Here is a 21,551-nt window from a genome sequence, read left to right on the forward strand (position 1 = left end):
TGGCACATTAGCCTATACTGAACAGCATGCAGATTACTGCTTATCAGAAATGGCTCATTTGAGTCCCAGAAAACAGGCTTGTGTAGTTGCCTTGAGCTGTATACACTAGTGACTGATTCTGGGTCTGTGCTTTAAGGCAGATGGTGATTTTGCTCAGTTGAAGTTCAGAATGGATCACCCTTGATACGTCACACAACTGGCTTGTATTTCTCATTCTGTCCTGTCCTCTGCCATTGTGCATGCTGTTGCTGATCTCGAATGAGCAAGCACATTCATTCTTTCTGTCTTTATGGATATTATAGATACAAACCCTCAGTGATGTGTTTCACACAGGTTTTCAAATTTGTATCCAAAGTTTTTCAAGAAATTTGTTTACTCAGTATCCAATTTAATCCATTTGCCATAACAGCATTGAAAGTTTATCAGCCCCAGCAACCCTAACCCTGCAACGCTAGACACTGTATTCTCCTGTATGTCAAAGAAATGAAAAATATGTTCACTAGAATAACTAACATAATGTCAAGCAAATACAGCTTTCTGAATCTGCTCTCTTGAACTCCAGTGTATTTTTACCATGGGTAATGGTAAAAATAGTAAACATCTTCAGTCTATTACAGTAATCCTAATACATTTATTCCCAGCATAGATCATGTCTGCAGAATGCAGCCGCACCCTGCATTTGTTTGATTTATGAGTCAATGTTGTTGTTATATCATATTGTACAACAACCCCCGCACCGTCTCTTTTTTTAAAAAGTAGAAATAGTCATTCTCACCGCGCAAGCTTTGCTTATGGCTTTTATATATCCATTAGTCTGTCTATGCTATGGGTGTGAAGGCGTCGATTTCATGTAGCTATAGAAATAGCTTTGTAGAGAGTTTCTGTGTCTGACTGCCAAAGCTTTTCATTAGTGGCTCCTGCTACAGCAAGCATCATTGTTACTATTACTTATACTTACACCTTATTCCAACACTGACAAGACACATCTACCTTCAGATTCAACACTATTAAGCAATGATGTACTTTATGCTTCTGCAGAAGCCAAAAATACATCTTTGCAGTGAACTCCTACTTTATAGTATCACCATTTTTTATTTAGTTACGTTATTCACAATGCCTTGTAGGATGAGTATTAATTGACTTAGTTTGATAGTTAAAGGGATAGTTCACCCAAAAATGAAAATTCTGTCATCATTTACTCACCCTGAAGTTGTTGCAAACATGTTTAAATTTCTTTGTTCTGCTCAACACAAATTAAGATATTTTGAAGACAACATCTGGGGCACCATTGACTTCTATAGTATTGTGGTGCCTCAAATACGCTTTGTTATAAACATCCTTAACAATATCTTAATTTGTGTTGAGCAGAGCAAAGAAATTCATACAGGTTTGAAATGAATTGATGGTGAGTAAATGATGACAGAATTTAGCTTTAACTGTCCCTTTAAGGAAGAGACCTTGCCCAGCTTTTGTAGTGTAAACGCACATGTGGTTGAATGTGTTCGAACAGACACAGGAGACAGCCCTTTCTCCACCCATTTATCTAATCTGAGTTACTGAACACAATGTTTTGCGTCTTTTCTGACTTCTGGCGTGAGCACACGGTGTACAGCGTAGAGCTGCACGATTAATCATTAAAAGATTGTGATCTCCATTGGACCCCCCCAAACGATTTTAATCCAGCATTATAACCATTCAGGTAATTCTATTTTTAAGGAGGAAAGTCGCAGTCTCGTCAGTTCTCTCAACAACACAATCACAGCGGCCGCAACGAAGTCTTGACGTCACATTTATTATTACGCAAGCCAGATGTGCTCATGTTCACTCCACTGATACAGCGGATGCTTTTGCCGAGAAGTTAGACAGAAAGAAACAGAAACTAAAGAAAATGCAGAGCAATGTGCAGGTACATCCAACAAGAACCTTGACATTGTTTAAGTACCAAAAAGAGGATCTTATTCCAGATCTTATCCCTTCCAAATGGGTTTTTAGCACAGGGGGAAACATTGGCTGCATCCAAATAACCACACTTGCTGTCTTTGCACTTGAACACTTGACTGCTTACATTACGTTTTCCTGTATTTGGCCTGTATTAAGCGTGCATGTAGATTTATTCGCCCGATGGATGTTCACGCCTCCAGCGAAAGCGTCAAAAAATGCTTGAATGCATTCTCTGGAATCCTCCCAAGCGGAGATTACGGCCTTCTGATTGGTTGCTGCAGAATGTTTCCGCCTTGCGATTGGTGTCCACTGAACTGCGTCATAGCTTATTACCACAAGTAATGTTAATCCATGTCTACTTAAAAATGTATATTAAATTTTTTTTCTTTAAATAAAATTAATACATAATCACTCTACAATTAACATTAACTGAATTTATTCGAGATTATGTACACTTATCTGAAACGTTCAGAAGCATAATTCTTTGCACCTGTAAAACCTAATGATGTTAAACTAATGTTCATGGGTTGTACATCTTTAAAATTAACAAAGTTCTTGAGAATCTTTATTTTAAGCCAAAAAAACGTGATTCTCATTTTATACAGAATCGTGCAGCTCTAGTACAGCGGTATTTTTAGCATTTGCGTGTACCATATTTTTCCATTGGCAGCACAACTAACATGGCAGGGCATCTCCGGGTTCAAGGTCAGATATTATATTTCATAAAAGTATAGTCTAAAAATGGCATAGCATTTTTGTGCTTTAAAAAAAACGGAAAAAATCTGGGATTTAATCGAATCGTGACCTTAGAAACGTACCGTGACCTTAGAATCGAAAATTTTATAGAATCGAGGATTTGGAGAATCGTGACACCCCTATACAAAATATAACAACAACAAACACATAAAATAAATCATCCTTTATTCCACCTCCGTCTTGGTCTGGCCCAACGAATCTGCATTTCAGAATTCGATTTTCCCTCTGTTCTTTTTTTATTTCTCGAGTTCTCTTTCTACGTCACATGTTTTTTAAAATGCCTTGTTCTGTCACATTCCCTCTCTCTCTCTCCTCTTTTCTCTGTGGCCGTCTCTCCTGCTCTTTCTCTCCCCATCCCTCCTTCTCTCTCTCAGCATGGCCGAACAGACTTTTCATGGGATGGAATCAATGTAAGTGTTGTGAATATCATTCCTTTTCATCTCATTTGTTATTTTCCTCGGAATCACAGTAGTTGTATCTCACACTTCATTCTTTCTTTGGATCTGTCTCTCTTGAATGGATAAGTTGGTTTTGCCATAATAATTATTTAGTATAAGAAATCTAAATGAAAACTACATTTCCCATCATGCATTTTGTATATAATTTATCAAGCAGTCTGGTGGGAAGTGTAGTGTTTTACAACCTCCAGCAATCGTTGTGCTAACCTTCTAATTTCTTTGATCACCATTTTGCATTTCACCTCTGCTATTTCTCTGGGGCTATTTCTGCTCCATCAAAACCTTCTTTCCTTTATCCGCCCCCCATTCTTTTCTCTTGAATGCCTTCCTTCATTTCAGTTGTCCATGGAGGACACAACTTCAATCCTTCCTCGACTGAAGAAAAGGAACTCCAACGCATATGGAATCGGCGCTCTGGCTAAGTCTTCTCTGACAGGTGTGTCAGGTGTGTGTCTGTCCTGTCAAATGGTAAACTGACACCATGTTGGCTCCATATTGAGAAAGAGGTGGTGGGGCCAACATGGACCCTTGCGGGTTTCCCTATTCACCACCCGTTTCCATTTACTCTCCAATGGCTCATGCCATTGGTGAAATACCAAATAAGAGTAGATCCCTAAAAAGCAAAACACTTCCAACAGCGCATTATCACATTGTCATATTTAATTCTAAGTGGTGGTTGAGGGGAGATGTAGGTTTTTGTATGTAAAGTGCCTGTGTTGAGATCAGTCAGTGTGATGTCTTGTTATGTGGTTTCTCAGCCTTCTGTATCTGTGTTTTTGTATAACTGTAATGTGCAGTGAAGTGCAGTCCAGTGTGTAGTTTTCTATAGAGCCTCTTCCTACTCTTGAATAATTCATGTTCATCATTTCATTAGATATGTAAAAGGTCTCTGAATTAGCACTGTATATTTGCGCTAATGCAATGGTATAGTATCAAATATATAGACATTACTTGAGTAGCATTGATTTTTTTTCTCAGTATCTTGTAAAGGCTCCTCACAGAATTTACTACGGAAATCAAACAGATCATTACAGCCAGCATTTACCCCATTATAGAAACCTGCAGTAGCTGCCCTAAATACGACAGAATAAATAATAAAAAGCAAAGCAAAGCACTTAATGTTAGAAACAGTCTGGTTTTCTATGTAGATGTTCATCATTAGTTTGAAGAAATGTCATTCCAGCAAGCCAAACTTCATTCAACTACTTTATGTAGTTTTCCATCTCCATCTATATAGCCACCATTTTTCATACTCATAGTCACATGCATTTCCTGACCTTACACAATCCTTTCTTTTATCTCCTCGCTCTGTTCATTACCTAAAAACTCCATCCTTCACAAAAATGTCCCTTCCTCCACCCATTGTTCACCCTTCTGACTGTTTGTACCCTGCAGGAGTGTCTCGGTCTATGAAGGACAAGGTGACGAAGCCAACAGCGATGGCTCAGGGTCGTGTGGCTCACATGATCGAGTGGCAAAGCTGGGGGATGCAGACGGTGGGTGGAGGGGGCACTGGAGCGGGACGCACCTCCTGCCTGAACCTCCAACGCGAACGCAAACTGGAGAATGACGCTTACAGCGACCTCAGCGATGGAGAGAAAGAGGCCCGGTTTGCTGCAGGTGAGTCCTAAAATATGACTTTTATGTGATCCATATCTGGTACAAGTTTATAAATGAAAATCTTTTGTTGTCTAATTATATTAAAAATTCAGATGCAAAATTATTGTCTGACATGTTTTCTTGTGAATTAGCTTATGTTGTTATGTTTAGGTTTAGTAATTTTACTTTAAGGGCAATGAAAAGGTTATTAGTCAGTTACTGAAATGCCTTATTTTCACAAATATCACTTTTAGTCATTTCACTGGTATTTTAACAAATTTCACAGTCAAAACCCTCTAAGTACATGCAAAAATCTCCAGTCACTCTTCACTATCCTTTTTGAATAAAGGTAAAAGGCAAAAAAAATTGGTCGATATCCTATCATATGCTGTAAACCTCCTTTAACCAGGTAAAAAACTCTTATATAGCATCAGGTGCTGCACCACTGTTCACCTGCTCCCATCTGCTGCTGAATGCAGTAAATCAATCTGAATGCATCATCATATCTTATTTATGATTGTGAGGATGAGGCGAATGTGTCTGGGAATGTGTCTCTTATTCATGATACCATGTCGGAAATGATAAGTCTTCTCTACATTTCCACCAACAGGTGACATAAATTAGGGTTTATATAGTAGATAAACTGATGGAATCAGAGTGAAAATGTTTTCTATCCTTGAATAAAAGACATTCATTCTAGATGTTCACAGTTTCTGGCTTTGAGAAAGTGATGAGATAAAATCCTTGATATCTTGTTTAAGCAGAGCACTGAATACAAAGTACTGGGACAAAACAATCTACACAATTATTTTGCATTAATGAGTTTAATACATCAGAGGTACACTGTAAAAAGATTCCGTAGAAATTACAGTATTACTGGCAGCTGGATGCCAGTAACTTACTGTAAATTTAAATTAATGTTATTTACTGACAACAGTTTGTTCAAAGTTAAATGAACATTAAACATTAACAAGTCTTTGTCTTACAGAATAAAAATATAAAATAACAGCCTCATGCAAAGCATTCTGGGAACCAAAAATCCTCATCAACCTTTTTCTGGGTTCAGATTTTGTTTCCCAGAATGCTTTGCTTGAGGCTGTTATTTTAATTTTATTCTGTAAAGATACAGACTTGCTAATGTTTAATTTTCATTTAACTTTGAACAACCTGTTGCAGGTAATTAACATAAATTTAAATCTACAGTAAGTTACTGGCATCCAGCTGCCAGTAATACTATAAATTCTACGGAATCTTTTTACAGTGTATTTACATAAATTTGGATTCCGCTTCCTGTTTATTTCTTTTTCCCACAAAATGTGTGTGTGGGCTTGGCTGTCAGAAGAAATGGTCAAAATGGTCTCCAGCTGTCTTTCAAAAAGTACACTTTTGCACCTATTTCATACTGGTACCAAAGACTGCACATTTTTGAAGCGTACTATCCCAGTAACAGCCTGGGGCCATTTCTGACCCTTGTTTCTAACAGTGTATGTGCACTGATCCCATGTCTTTACTCTGAAGTTTAATATCTAGGTATTTACTAATGGCCTGCAATGATCTTGAATCATTTCAGGTGTGCTTCAGCAGTTTGCGATCTCTGAAGCGACGCTGCTGGCCTGGACTTCTATGGATGGAGAGAGTATGAGCGTCGGATCCAACCAGGGGAGCGTAGCCCACCTAAGCGAGGCCAACCAGGAAAGCATCACCAGCCGAGGTAAAGCATTTCCAGCATGCACTGCAGCAGTCTATCCCTGTTGTTTAAGCCTGAAACTATACAATGAAAGCAGTGTTTTTCAGGCAGCTATTTGAGCTTTTTGAAGTGTTTTCATTATTGCAGCAGCTTGTTGTCATAAACAGCTATGTTGCCAGTTAAAGCGCCTAACCTGCGTGTCCGAATCCACTTTTGCTAGTTTAAAAAAAACGGTCAGCATGCGAGGCGCATGGTCCAAAAGGGTTGTACCTGTTCTCTTAATGAGTCATGGGTGTGTTTTGGGTGTAATGTGCAATAAACCATCAAAGTATCATCTCCCAATCCTTTTAAAAGCCAGTTGCGTCAGTATTACTGGCAGCTAACTTACTGTAGATTTAAATGTATGTTATTTACTGGCAACAGTTTGTTCAATTAACATAAAACATTAACAAGTGTTTGTCTTTACATAATTAAACTATAAAATAACCTCATGTAAAGCATTCTGGGAACCAGAAATCCTCATCAACCTTTTTCTGTTTTTTCCTTCAGATTGCGTTTCCCAGAATGCTTTGCATTAGGCTGTTAATTTAGTTTTATTCTGTAAAGATAAAGACTTATTCATGTTTAATGATCATTTATCTTTGAATAAACGGTTGCCAGTTAATAACATCAATTTAAATCTACAGTAAGTTACTGGGAAACAGCTGCATAACTACAGCAAAAGTTTTACAGTGAGGGTTTTACAGAGATTTATGCCGGATTAGCAATTTTTTTCCGCATGTCCCATTCATTTCCAAGTGGGGTTATATTGACCCCAAAGACCAGATAATTTTTTTATTAATTAATTTTTGCATACCTTTAGAACAACCAAATCAATGCCAAATTTTTTATGTGAATAAAGATAGATAATGACCCCAAGGAGCTTATAAGGGTTAAACAACGTAGTGCTGGACATGAAAATGATAAAATGTGTTGGGCTAAAACTAGCGAGAAACACATGCGTTGCCCTGGCGTAAAATTGAGCCGGATGTCAAATAGAGCCCAATGTATTTCCGTAGACTTATTAAGAAAAGTTCAGAAAGATTACAGTATTGTTCATACCCCTGACTGACTTCTTGCAAGCTGAAAAATGAAAGTATTTGTTGTATTTAGTCTAAGAGGTTTTTTTTTATACGAATCGTCATTAAAAGCCCCCTGCAGTGAGGCTCGATTTGCTATATTAAGTTGATTTTGAATTCAGTTCACACTGGGTTTTGAATAAATGAATAACTAAAGGTCAGGGACCCGTGATTCTCAGGAGAACAAAAACTTATTCACTCACTACTGCCTTACAGACTCGGATGAGAGCTCAAGACAACGAAAACCATCTGCATGCCAAATGACAACATGTTAAAGACATGATAAGATGATGATTATTTGTGTTTTATTTTGATTTGGAGAACAATGACGAAAGCTTTAAAATAAATAAATATGCAAGGTCGTTTTTCTTCAACATGTAGAAAGAATGTGCCACAAACTCAAAATGACAATCTAGGCTGAATTGTAGTATCTCATTGTTTAATAGAAAGGCAGTAAGCGAAAAGAAGAAAGGTAACAGATGATGAGAAATATTTAACGCAGTGGACAATGTGTGTGTGAACGACAGAGCAATCCTATGCTTCATTACAAAGTCATTTACCTCCGTAAATAAAGAATTACATTTTTGCCCGGCCTAAGGGTTGCAATGAGAGAACAATTTCACAGTGATGGCTGCTGGAGATGCTGAAGCAAGGGATTTCAATATCAGAAGTTATTATTATTCAACACAGGGGTTCATAATCAGCTTAGAATACTGAAAAATCTTACGTTTGTATGAAAATAAGTGGGTCAAAAGGAAAAAGTACAAATTGAAATTTCGAGGCTTTATTTTGTTAAAGATTTAGGCAAAATATATTTAAAGTCTGGTGTCAAGAATTTTATGAATTGAAACTCATCATTGAGCATCATAATATCATTTGTTAAAGTTTTACCTGTTACAGTAATTGAAATGTGTGACTTTTAGAAGGATCTCTTGACAGAAATGCAATATAATATACATAACTATATTATCAGTGGCGTATAAAGACTTTTGGTAAATGAACTGTATTGTTTCGATTACCTACAATGAGCCATTTTTATTATACATACATCACGGGTCCCCTTACGTCGAAAATCGTTTCTACATGCTGCTAAAATGTTCACACACCACCTTAAAAACAGTTTGAATGTAACTCATTTAGTATACGCAGATCATTGAATATGCAAATTAGTCTCTGCCTCCACTCAATAGTACAGCTTGGGCATAGAAATGAATATGAGAATTAGTCCCTGCCTCCACTATTTCACACCACATCGGACTAAAGATATATATGTAAATAGATGCTACATTTTGCAGTTTAAAACGCACAAGTTCAGTTTCACACGATGCATTTGTGAACTGTACGTTTGCGGTACTAATCTTTAAGCAGTGATGTTAAAAGGTTACAGCACTCACCCTGCAGTAAGTTTGCTTTAGCTTTAGCATTTTTATGAGCTTTGTCTATGTATTATTTCTATTTCGTTCTGTGATATGAATGTCTGGACCCAGCAAGCAATATCCATCATGTCATTGTCTAGGTGGTTAACTATAGACCCGATATAGTCCGACTATAGCCAAAATAAACTTGAATTTGGTTACATGTTGTTTTTGCCAAAATAACTTGTGAGATGTGTGATATTCCATCATGTAAGCAAATTCAACAGTGATTGCAAAGTGTTTGGTTTCATTTATTTCATTTAATTTATTTTTGGACTATGGTTAGACGCCTAATAAATTTTTACTGACAGACAAAATTTTGCCTTGTTTTATCATAGACATCTGGCTGCGTTTAGACTGGGGGCCTCTGAAATGGTGCAAGAGGGGGCCCGGTTTTAAGACAATTAATAAAATAAATAATTTATCATAAATTCTGTGTAAATAAATCTCAGAAACAACAAACAGCACTACATTGTATAATTTAATATGTTTTAATTAAAATATTAAGTTTTGGAATGTTTTATGTCATACATTTATTACACGTAAGGACGCACCAAATGAAGGGCCGAATGCCGAAAAAGTTTGAGAACCACTGGTTTAGACTGCTTTTCGGTGGCTTTTCAATGCAAAATTGCTTGCTACAAGGGGAGGTTCGCAAGTTAAAGTTTTTCCTTTAATGATATTCATAAGACATTTATTTTTCCTCATTATGACGCTGATAAATATTAATAATATACTAATTATTATTTGTCCATCAGATAATACTTGACTCTGATTGGTCAGATTTGTTCAAAATTACATGCTTAGCTATTTTTGACTTTCTCACAAGACTGTTTATTTATTCTCACTTTATAACATATTATCAACTCTTGAAATAAATATTTCAAATCCATTAATTTTTGCATGTGTATAATAATACGACGACAATACAAATCTAAATCACACTAAGTTTAAATATTTATCTGAAATTCAGATGCATTTTAATTTATACTTTTTTCCACACCCAGATCAGATAATACATCATTCATCTGCAGAGGTGTGGCCCCACAGTTACGTCTCGCAGGGTATGTACTGCATTTCCTCCTCTGATGCTTGGGAGCCAATCAGCAACGAGCAGTCGGGCGTGGCCTCTCCCGCCACTGGCTCATACGGGATGGGGGTGGGCAACGAGGGCGGATACGATCCGAATACGGCGACTCACTTCCTGTCGCAGCAGCAACAGCAGCAGTATCAGTTGCAGCATATCCAGCACCTGCACCAGATCCAGCAATACCAGCAGCAGCAGCTGCTGCAGTATCAACAGCAGCAGGTGAGATCCTGTTAAACCCACGGCAGCTGCATCCACTGCGGGTGACACGTAAAATATACCAGCCATAAGGCCTGTTTCTGAACGCATGCGGGTTTCTGCACCCATATTAATAGGTTACGGCATTCCAGCTGTTGTGCCACATGTAGCGTGCAGCATTGAGAAGAAAAACGCTGGAGAATTCTCACCTATTGTTATAAAAAAGACGCCTATGGGGTATAACAAGCAGTGATAGGGTCACAAACAGCTATTTCTATTCAATGAACCTGACTAAATCCCGAAATGACTTTACTTTTTCAACCGAAATAGTGACAGCGCTTAAGCCTGTTGTCGCAGGTACACTGCAGTGTCGCTTGCACCATAAAACTGCATCCTCCATATACTTCTGCAACGACAGCTCTTGTCGCATTAACATAAGACTCCCATAAGGACTTGCTGCAACAGATTTTATATTATTATGAACAACAGGCTAATCACAAAACCACCATTACAATTAACATCTCTCCAGAAGTCCCTTCGCATGTTCAGCAATAACAGCACTTGCTCTATCAGCTTCACAATATGAAATACTACAATTCCCTGTGGTCATTCCAGCAACAGCCTCAGTATCAGCAACAAGAGCATTAAAAACATAATTAATCCCGTTTCATCATCCAACCATTAATCATCACATTAATTGAGGCCTCATTGGAGCAAATGAGGACCCTACAAATCCCATCAGTCTTTGCAAAAGTAGACACAGGTAGCTGCAATAAAACGCTGTTTTTTTCTTGTCCTGTGCAGATGATGGAGCAAAGACTACAGAGTGCCACCCATTCTTTACAAGCTACACCCAACAGCACCATTCACAGTCTGCCTCCCCTTACTCATCCCCCATTGGTGGATTTGTGGGGACCGGGGCAGACTGAGACCTATCAGGCGGATATGGTTGGGTATGGGGGGATGCCTGCGGCAGCAGAGGGAGCTGTAACAGAGGAAATGACCACAGACCACTCACCTTTACTGGAAGCACAGGAGGAGGAGGAGGAGGAGGAGATCAAGGTGAGGATGAAGGTCATATGCAATGGTACAGTATGAAACTTTAAAAACAAGAAGGAAATTGAATATTTTGGATCTTTTGACTGAATAGTAAACAAAAATGGTTCTTTTAACCCAGACAGTAGACGACTCTGGGGAGAATCCGCACCGGATCTGCGCCGAAAGTCAGAAGCTCTGGTGCGGATCCGGTTTGGATTCGGCCTGGAGTCGTCTGCTATCTGGAAAGGCATCGTTGTGCAAAACCTTTGTAGCACCTTTATTTTGTATTAATTTATGTAATTTGTACAAAAAAAATGTAACATTCACTTTCTCTACTCTAGGATGAAGACGTAACGTTATATATGGAACCAGAACCAGTGACATTAACACCATCTCCAGTGACGCAGAGAGAGGAAGTGACCTCAACAGGAGGAAGCAGTCCATGTCAAACCCCCGGAGAACCAATCACAGAGCGAAAGCCTTCTGATGTCTCACCATCTGTCGTTGAAGAACTGGAAGAGAAGTTAAAATCCTCACCTGTGGACGTCATGGCAGCCAACTGAATGGCAGGAGTGAAACTTGGGCTGACATTTCAATCGTTGGATGGAAATCAAGTTGCTGGTCGAACCCAAATCGGAAATGCGGAGAAGGTTAACGCACAGCTTACGCGAACACTGTTATGTTTTGTAAGCCTTATATTACGGATGTTTAAAAGTGGAAGGCGGAAATTCTTGGAAGGAGGAAATAATAGAGGATCAGTCAGGAATGATCGAGATGGAATATGAAGTACATTAAGTTTAATGTGTGCATGCTTTTACAAGGAGTGCTATACTAAAAATAAAGACAGTAAACTATAGTAATAAAACATCATAATGAGAAAAATATGGTAATTTTCTAATAAAAAACCAAAACAAAATATATAACTGTAAAATAGCCGATACAAGCATTTTTAGCCTATACTCTTCAGACTTATTCTGTGTCTGCAATTTCAGTTCCACATAAACACAGCAAGAAACAAACAAAATGTCCAGTGTGATTTAACACTATAGACGAGTTCATCGGCGCATACGTTTTGTCACGGTTACACCCCCGGCCCGAAGTTAACTTCCAGTCTGTGCTTGTTTATCAGTCTGGCTTGTAATGGTTGATATGATTTATACTAAGGTCATCTACTTCTTATTTATTCTTCTTGTTATCATCTCACATTGATTGACTCTGTTGTTATAGATTTTTTGCGGAAGTCTCCCGAAAGTTAAGTTTGGACCACAAAAGCCTTTTGTTTATGTTGTTGCTGCTGAAACCGTCTATAGACTCTCTTTCAGTCTCTCCACCCATAATACATTTCACTATCTGCAATGGCAGACGCTCTTTTAAGTCCATACACGTAATAACAATGACCCATACAGAAAAAAATTAGTCTATAACATTATACATTTTCCTGCTTACTGTGTATTTTATAAATAAGGTATTTAAAATCCCACCTACTTGGACAACTAAATACACACAGATACATACACAACCATATACTTCTACAGTATATTTGTGACAACCACAAATTAAATGAATTGTTATATAATTATGAATACAATTACTGACTTTCCAACTTACTTTTAACTTTTCTAGGTTTAAATTTATGACATTTATTATTCTATTTATTTTTTTTATAGTTGGTTTAAGAGTTATTTGTTTGGTTGTTGTTGTTACCCACACACACATTGACACATTTACTTCTGTACTGTACTGGATTGTAACAAAGTGTGCTTCCTTGTGTGTCGTTTGGCATGCATGTGGTTTGTCGGTGTAAAACTCTGGAGTCCTATACAACACTGTATAGATATTTGCACTGGACCTCAGTACTCTGAGCAGAGCCTCAGACTGATTCTGTGATATCTACAGTATATGTGTGTTGAGTGCGTACCTGTAAGGGGGTCAGAATTGCACCGTTTAAAAAAACGTATTGCACTTGCATTGGTTTGCTGGGTAAAGGTAGATTCCTTTTGGATGAAAATCATGGAAAGAAGAAAATAGAAAAAAACACACTTTTCCACATTTTGTACACTGGAAGTAATAAAGGTACAAAAGGGGACAATGGGATGGTTCCCTTTAAAAAGCAAACTTTTATTCAAAACAAAATATAAGATAAAATTAATTCATGAACTCAAATATGACCACAAAACCAGTCATACGAGTCAGTTTTTTGAAATACAGAATTAAAAAATCTGGAATCTGAGTGTGCAAAAAATCTGAATATTGAGAAATTCACCTTTAATTGTCAAAATGAAGCCCCTAGTGACTGCATCCTCTCACAAAAACAACTTTTAATATATATTTAAAGTATGATTTTTTATTTATTTACAAAATATCTTCATGAAATATGATATTTACTTAATATCCTAATGATTTTTGGCATAAAATAAAAATCCTGTCAATGTATTTTTGCAGACTGATCTTACATAAGTCGTGTTAATTTGATTAATTTATTTGTGTCCATGCCAATAAATTCAGCTTTTTTGTGCCTTGAGCACAAATTTCTTTTTCGTGTCACTCGCACAAATTTCTTTAAATAGTTTTTTTGTGGCCGTGGCAGAACTTTTTTTTTTCGTGTCATTTTATGCATTGTTTTCTCATAGTTTTTTCCTACACTGAAAAAATTATTCATTCAATTTATAATTTTTTTTAAGGTAAGTGGTTGCAATCAATTTATTTAAGCTACATTTAAACCAAAAATGTGAAAAAATAAAACAAAGTAAAAAAGTTGTTTAAATGTTGCTAAAATAAATTGATTGCAACCACTTACCTTAAAAATATTTGAGTAAATTGAATGAATCATTTTTTTCAGTGTATTTTCTTACCATTGTCGCTTGGGGTTAGAATCACTTTCTGTTACATTTTTAGACATCCTAACCCAAACCCCAACTCTAACCCCAAGCGACAATGATTTAAAAATGAGAAAACAATACATACAATGACACGAAAAAAAAGTAATGCTACAAAAAGCTATTTACAGAAATTCGTGCGAGTGACAGGAAAAAGACATTTGTGCTTAGGGCACGAAAAAAGCTGAATTTCATGCCATGGACATTAATACATTTTTCTCATTTTTAACATGAGTCTTTCCAAGAGATCATGTTGCATTTTTGGCTTTTGCAACAAATTTACCTGTGCTACAAAAGACTGGTTTTGTGGTCCAGGGTCACAAATAATAATTCACAAATAGCACAGATAGACATGAAGTTAACAGAGATTTAGACAGAATTACATCATATCAGTTTTTTATGTTTCGTGATTTTATTAAAAATTTATTCCATTGCCGTCAATTCCCAAGAAGTGGACAATAAGGACCTGAAATCACATCTTGTAGATATCCTTCAACAAAGAAGACATCATGAAAAAATAGTATGAGAACAGGAATGGATTTTGAGAATGGTGTGCATTGAAAGTGACCTCACGAACAACTCAGGCCATTTGGAATAATGAACTGCACAGCGTCTTCCTGTTTGTCGCGGTCACTGATTATTACAGTTGCCGTGACGATACAAACTCTGTGTTGACTGTGTGTTTGTGCATAAACAGACGTGAAACACATGCATCCTGAAACAGGTGCGGTCATCCGGTTCAAAAACACGGCGATTACATCATTCTGCATTGTGATGTCATGCATGACTCACTAAGGATTTAAAAAAAGATAACAACTTTCTTCGGAGGACACAGTTCACCATGATGATTGTGTTAAAGACTAACTTGAGGGCAAGAAATAGCATTAATAGCTATGAAGTGTATTGACTTGAATGAGTTTATTTATTGACTGATTATTTATGCAACGTTGGGACAATGTTTATTTTTCTACAAAATTGTGAGCACCCCTTCCTATATACGTTGGGGTACATATTATTTTACTGTTGAGCCTCTGGTTGTTTGCGTGTAAAAGTTTTTTCTCATTGAAAAACTCATTGCATGTTGTAATGTACTGCAGTACATTACAGAGCTTACATAGTGTTACATATAGTAATCCAGCTTAACTAAATCATATAGAGATCAGTGTTTATGTAAAGCTTCAAACCTGCTCCCTGTCCAGTCGCTCACAGTACATAATATGTGCCCATTTATTTATTTAAGAATTATATAGGGGAGGGATTTACCTTTGCAGCTTGTATAAAACCTATTTGTTATATGGAGAAAAAGAGTCCTTTGGTTGTAATGGTGTCACTCTCTCTCTCTCTCTTTTTCTCTCTGGTTTAAGTGAGAATGTCATTCCAATAGTCATTCATCCTCAGGGTTTTATTTTTTACTCATGAAACAAAATGATAGTCAAATATAAAGCTTCTTCTTTATCTTTCATAATACATTTATGTTAATGAGATAGTTGGGGCTTACATGTACATACAGTATAGCAAAATTTGACTGTTCACAATCACAAATACACTGAAGGGTTAACAAGATCGTGAGTGTGTTAGCTCCAGCAAAAGCACTTAACCCAGAGATGCTCTGATATGACTGCTGCTTTGGATGAAAGCATACTTCAAACATTCTGGATCGATATTTGTGCTGGATTTTGGGAAATGTTTCCCTAATGACACATTTATCAACTTTTACTATCCTAAATAAGTCATGATATCACTAACAGGGAGGATGAATATCCTCGTACATCTATTGGAGTCGATTTTTAAAGTACCACTTTTCTTTTCTCACACAGTGTGCCTGTAAACATTGCATTATGATATTTTCCAGCTCTTAAATAAATGCCTCAAAGATTTTAACTGTATAATCGACCTATTAAACCTACATGCCAATCACAGGATGCTAGGTCATACTAATGCAACCAAAGGAGTGATGTCATTTCCTGTTTTATTGCTTTTTATGTAAGATAAGAAATGTAAGAATGAATAAATACTGTAATTTATTTCTTTGGATGTGGTGGCTTATCAATTGTGTTTTTTGTATGATTCTACTGCCATCTTTCACTACGAAACTGTACGTTAGCATGACACTGTAACGGTCCTTTGTTCTACCTCTCTCTCGCTCTCTTTTATGTAAACTTGTGTACTTGATGCTCTCTCTTCCGCTATCTTTTCCTTCAGGTGTAAACTGTCTGTTACTCTAACCCTGTGTTGTCTCCTCTTGGTGGAAGAATCACATTCAGATAAAGTAAGACTGTGAAAGACACGCTGTCATGATCAAGTTTGTTTTGAAGTACTCCGACTGTTTTAACATGTGAGATATACAAATGCATTTATTTGGGAAATGACTAACTGAGCTTATCCAGATGTGATATACATTAAGAAACGCTCTGTGATACGTATATCTATGCATGCTTTACTGAAGGTTCTTCCAATCTGCTCTTCCTCCATTGAATTCTCTTGCTTTCGCGCTCTCTCTCTCTCTCTTATCGGTTTCTTTTTCCTGCACAAACACCTTCCTGCCCCTCAAGACTATGGATATTCCTCATTTCCCCAAAAATACGAAGAACAAACAAATAAACGAAACAAACTAAGCATTACTGTGCACTTTGTGTATTCTTAAGTCGTGTAAATGTGTTTCTTTCCATGCTCTTTTTCAACAAAATGCGTGCTAATGCGACTGTTAAAGCAATATAGACAACAAAAAATCTGATATTCATCAATTTTTATAACAATCAAATGATTTAATGATGATAATAATAATAATGCAGTAAACAATAAAAATCAGCTTTAAATTAATGCCTATTAAATTATACTTGAAACATGTTCCTTTACTTTGTAAAAAATGTTCTGCCAGGAAACCTATTAATGTGACCAAGTCAGTAAAAACCCAGCTAAAGTCATTATATTTTTGTGATTTACTGTTTTTTTTTTTTTACATAAAACTAATGAACAAAGTGTGAAAATATAACCTTGATATCTTTAATATTGACTGAGTAAGGTCATGTCAAAGATTGAAATCAATGTAAAATCCAACTTTGATGCTCCTAAACTTATTATCCCGGATTTCACAGCCAGGGTCACAAATGTGCTTCATGCGCTAATGTGAATTAACTGGTTTCATTTAATTAAAAAACACAAAAATCATAGAATATGACTAAATGAACCTGAATCTATTATGTTACAGTGTCATCATCAGTACAATTTAAGAGGGAAGAAAGGTTCCTTAAAAGGAAAAATTCAAACAACACTGAAAATTCTGTCATCATTTACCCTCATGCTTTAATCTTTATGGGAATAGTTCGCCCAAACATGCCAAAGCTCCAAAAAACACAAAGATCCATTATTCAAGTAATCCAAATGACTGGGTAAACATACGTCTTCTGAAGCAAAACAATACGTTTGCAAGAAAAACAATTGTACATTTCACATATGTGGGCCTGGAACACAAAACCAGTGGTAAGGGTCAATTTTTTTTAATTTATACGTCATCATAGCTGAACAAATTAGCTTTTCATTGACGTATGGTTTGTTAGGATAGGACAATATTTGGCTGAGATACAACTATAGTCAACATTTAAATTCAATCAAAAAGTTAATCAGAGTGGTCCTTAGACAAGAAAATTGGGTATTGGTTTAAAGACAACTTAAAGGTTTTGATCCACTTCTAATGTCGAGTGAGTGTATCTGGAATATGAGAGTGCAAAAATCTAAATATTTGGAAAATCAGGTTTAAAGATGTCAAATCAATCTTAGGTGTCACCAGAGTACATATATGAAGTTTTAGCTCAAAATACTATATAAATAATTTATTATAAAATGTTAAAATTGCCACTTTGTAGGTGTTAGCAAAAATGTGCCATTTTTGCCATTTTGCTAAATTTATTGCATTTTTTTAAAGGGATAGTTCAGCCAAAAATGATTAAGCCCATGATTTACTCACCCCCAAGCTGTCCGAGTTGCATATGTCCATCGTTTTTCAGACAAACACATTTTCGGATATTTTAGAAAATATTTTAGATCTTTCAGATTAAATGTAATGTTATGGGGTCCACGACCTTCAAGTCCAAAAAAAGTGCGTCCATCCTTCACAAATTAAATCCAAACGGCTCCAGGATGATAAACAAAGGTCTTCTGAGGGTAATCCGTGCGGTGTTGTTGTAGAAATATCCATATTTAAAACTTTATTAACGTAAATAACTGCCTTCCGGTAGCGCCGCCATCTTAGACTCCTCTGTATTCAGGAGAGAGTATTAGCGTAGTGTACGCACTTTTCTTAGTGACGTATGATATATTCGGAGGGCGGGGGCACAGAGATGCAGCAGAGTAACCTCCGTAGGCTGCGTAAGCTCTCATCCTGAATGCGGACGCGACTAAGATGGTGGCGCTACCAGAAGGTAGTTATTTTAGTTAATAAAGTTTTAAATATGGATATTTCTACAACAACACCGCACGGATTACCCTCAGAAGACCTTTGTTTATCATCCTGGAGCCGTTTGGATTTATTTTGTGAAGGATGGACACACTTTTTTTGGACTTGAAGGTCGTGGACCCCGTAACATTACATTTAATCAACTGAAAGATCTCTAAAATATCCGAAAATGTGTTTGTCTGAAAAACGATGGACATATGCAACTCGGACAGCTTGGGGGTGAGTAAATCATGGGTTTAATATCATTTTTGGCCGAACCATCCCTTTAAAATGCAAATGAGCTGATGAAATGCAAACACTGATTGCCATAATGCCGGTTTGTTGAAATTAAAACTCAACTGTGCTGTCAATTATTTTCTTTCTCTCTTTGCATTTAATGGAAGTGTCGTGCATGGTTGGATAGTGCAGATTAAGGGGTGATATTATCCCATTCTGACATCACAGGGGGAGACAAATTTCGATGACCTATTTTTTCCTTTAAAAGTTACCAGAGGCATCAAGCTTTAAAATTGTGGAAAGAAAAAAACACACAATGACTATATAGCCAAATAATCCCAATAAGACAATATGATCCCAGTCTGTTTCTTACACAAGGCAAATGCTTGGTTTGGAAAATATGGAATACATATTATCATCGTGCCTTTGATATTTTCTGGTCACTATGAACTTTATCACTGTGATTTGAAATAAATAAAGATTCTACCTTTTTACAGAAATGCTCCTGTAGTAATAGACCATTGCGTTAGCATCGCAAAAGGTCATGTGTTCAAACCCAGGGAACACACATACTTAATGTATGCCTTGTAATGCACTGTACAGTAACTTTTGTCTAAAGTCTGCCAATACCTAAATGTAAATCTCCTATAGGTTTGGACCTACTGTAAGATAAAAACACGAGGGTGAGTAAATGATGACAGAATGTTTATTTTTAGGTGAACTATCCCTTTAAGGTAAAAACATCTAGCAATTTCACTTTCCAAATAGTGATATGATCGTAAAAACTAGCAAACGTGAGGTGCCGTAGAGATGACATTCAGTGAGATGTCTCAGTTCATATGTACAAATGTATAGTATAGCAGGTAACTAAATAAGAAGATCATAGAGAAGAGAGTTCAGTCTGGAGAGCAGATAATCCCTTTCAAAAACACACACACAACACGGTGGTGTCTCATGGTGCAGCTCTCATTCGCCACTGCGGCCCATGCTGGGCTCAAAGGCGACACATACTAAGGTTTATCTCTCCCTGGAAGGCTGAATTAGAGGAAAATTAAAACAACAGACTATAACCTGTCCTCGTCGCTCTCTCTATCGCCATTCGCTTTTCCTTCAGGCGCAGAATGAAGAGAAGCGAGAGGGATGGTGGATGAAGGTGACGGCAGTTCCTCCTGAGATGTGTCTGTGGAACTTCCGCTGCCGTTGCCTATGGTTATATTACACTCTGTCCCAGATGCGTGGACACAACTGCCAACAGACTCATCTTTAGTTTCTTGTATCACTCCCTCCCTCCATAACTCTTTGTCTCGTGTGGGAGAGGACGGGATGGAGGGGGAATGGGAAGGTTTTCGGGCCTTGCGCCTTGCGTCTCTGAAACTGGCCAGAGGGGGACGCAGTCGCACTCCGCTTCGGGTCGAACCCTCGATCGCTTTCTGGAGCTGAAAGTGGAAACGTGAACAGAATCACACACTGGGGGTCGAACATAGGGTAATAAAGCTGCGACACAATGCCAAAAATGGTTCTTCTATGACATCACTGTGAGTGTAGATAGTCATGCCTACCTCTTTTAGTGCAACCACCCCAACCAGTTTACCAATACTGGTTACATAAGCATGACTGAGACCCAGCAATGAGAACAAAGTGTGAGTCTGAAACAAATAAGCAAATGTTTTATATGCACATTTATGTTTGTGTGTGGGTGTACAGTAACCCAAAAGGTCACTTTCTTCTATAGAAATGCTGCTTACTCTTTCCTTAACATAAATGCTTCCTCCAAAATCCAGTGCAGCATTTCTACATATATGAATGTGTTTAAAGGTGCATTATGCAACTTTTAGTAGGATCTCTTGACAGAAATGCAAAATATTATACATAACTTTATTATCAGTCGTGTATAAAGACCTTACATAATGAACTCTATTGTTTTATTACCTTAAAATGAACCATTTTTAACTATTATACACCGCGTGTCCCCTTAGATAATGTAAGTCGCCATCGCCATCATGTTTCTACAGAAGCCCTTAATGGACAAACTGCTTCACAGAGTGTGTTTAGTGAGTACGTTGTCTCAAACTAAGACATTTTTGTCTTGTGGCGGCCCTTGTAGCTTCTCTATGTGGTGAGCTGTGGACTGCAATTCACAGTTTCACCGCTAGAGGCTGCTAAAAGTGTCAAATACATTTTGGAGCTACTGTACATATTAAGGATACAGAATATAATGCTGTTTATTCCTACAGAGAAACACGTTTCCTAGAGGGCATGAAATAATGAGTTTTGGACTGATAAAAGATAAAAGACTATGTCGTTATAACACCATTGTGTATGTGATTTCAATCGGATGACCTTATGCAAAGATGTTCTCTCCACCAGCTGAAAAGGTGAGGGGTCAACACGGATCTGATCGATGTCGATCGGCTCATCCAGCGCTTCCTCTTCCCAGGCTTTGATCTGAACGACCCAATAACACAGAATCTGACTCGTGATGTCACGCTAGTGACTGACAGAACAGAGATAGCTGAAGAATTGCTTTGCTAATTGTGGTCGTCTGTCTGAACTGCAGTGGAAATAAATCAATTCAACACAGTACCTCTTCAGGAGTCATGGTATCAACGACAGGAGGGGCTGCAGGGCTCTACAGAGAGAGAGAGAGAGAGAGAGAGAGAGAGAGAGAGGGAATTTAAGGTCTTCCTTGCCTAACACCAATAGCAGTCC

The 21,551-nt window shown here is 37.3% G+C and overlaps 2 protein-coding genes across 7 annotated transcripts in view; one reads left to right on the top strand and one right to left on the bottom strand.

The window, feature by feature from the left end:
* Positions 1 to 18,157, top strand: part of fam131bb (family with sequence similarity 131 member Bb) — a 37,517-nt gene extending 19,360 nt beyond the window's left edge. For 2 of the 6 annotated variants that reach the window (XM_065261391.2, XM_065261392.2), the window contains exons 3-9: positions 3,072 to 3,107; positions 3,495 to 3,600; positions 4,551 to 4,775; positions 6,325 to 6,465; positions 9,982 to 10,283; positions 11,064 to 11,321; positions 11,639 to 18,157. In XM_065261391.2, coding sequence (XP_065117463.1) covers positions 3,072 to 3,107; positions 3,495 to 3,600; positions 4,551 to 4,775; positions 6,325 to 6,465; positions 9,982 to 10,283; positions 11,064 to 11,321; positions 11,639 to 11,860 — 1,290 coding nt within the window. In that variant the 3' untranslated portion in view covers positions 11,861 to 18,157. The remainder of the gene's footprint in view (positions 1 to 3,071; positions 3,108 to 3,494; positions 3,601 to 4,550; positions 4,776 to 6,324; positions 6,466 to 9,981; positions 10,284 to 11,063; positions 11,322 to 11,638) is intronic. The other 4 variants (XM_065261394.2, XM_065261395.2, XM_065261393.2 and 1 more) reach the window with 3 other exon arrangements.
* Positions 18,158 to 18,854: 697 nt separating this feature from the next.
* clcn1b (chloride channel, voltage-sensitive 1b) overlaps positions 18,855 to 21,551 on the bottom strand; it is a 30,592-nt gene continuing 27,895 nt past the window's right edge. The window contains 4 exon segments of the mRNA XM_073811652.1: positions 18,855 to 20,278; positions 20,402 to 20,488; positions 21,183 to 21,287; positions 21,427 to 21,502. Of these exon segments, the coding sequence (XP_073667753.1) occupies positions 19,907 to 20,278; positions 20,402 to 20,488; positions 21,183 to 21,287; positions 21,427 to 21,502 (640 nt within the window). The 3' untranslated portion in view covers positions 18,855 to 19,906.

The sequence above is a fragment of the Paramisgurnus dabryanus genome, chromosome 13, assembly GCF_030506205.2.
Source record: "Paramisgurnus dabryanus chromosome 13, PD_genome_1.1, whole genome shotgun sequence".
Classification (NCBI taxonomy): domain Eukaryota; kingdom Metazoa; phylum Chordata; class Actinopteri; order Cypriniformes; family Cobitidae; genus Paramisgurnus; species Paramisgurnus dabryanus.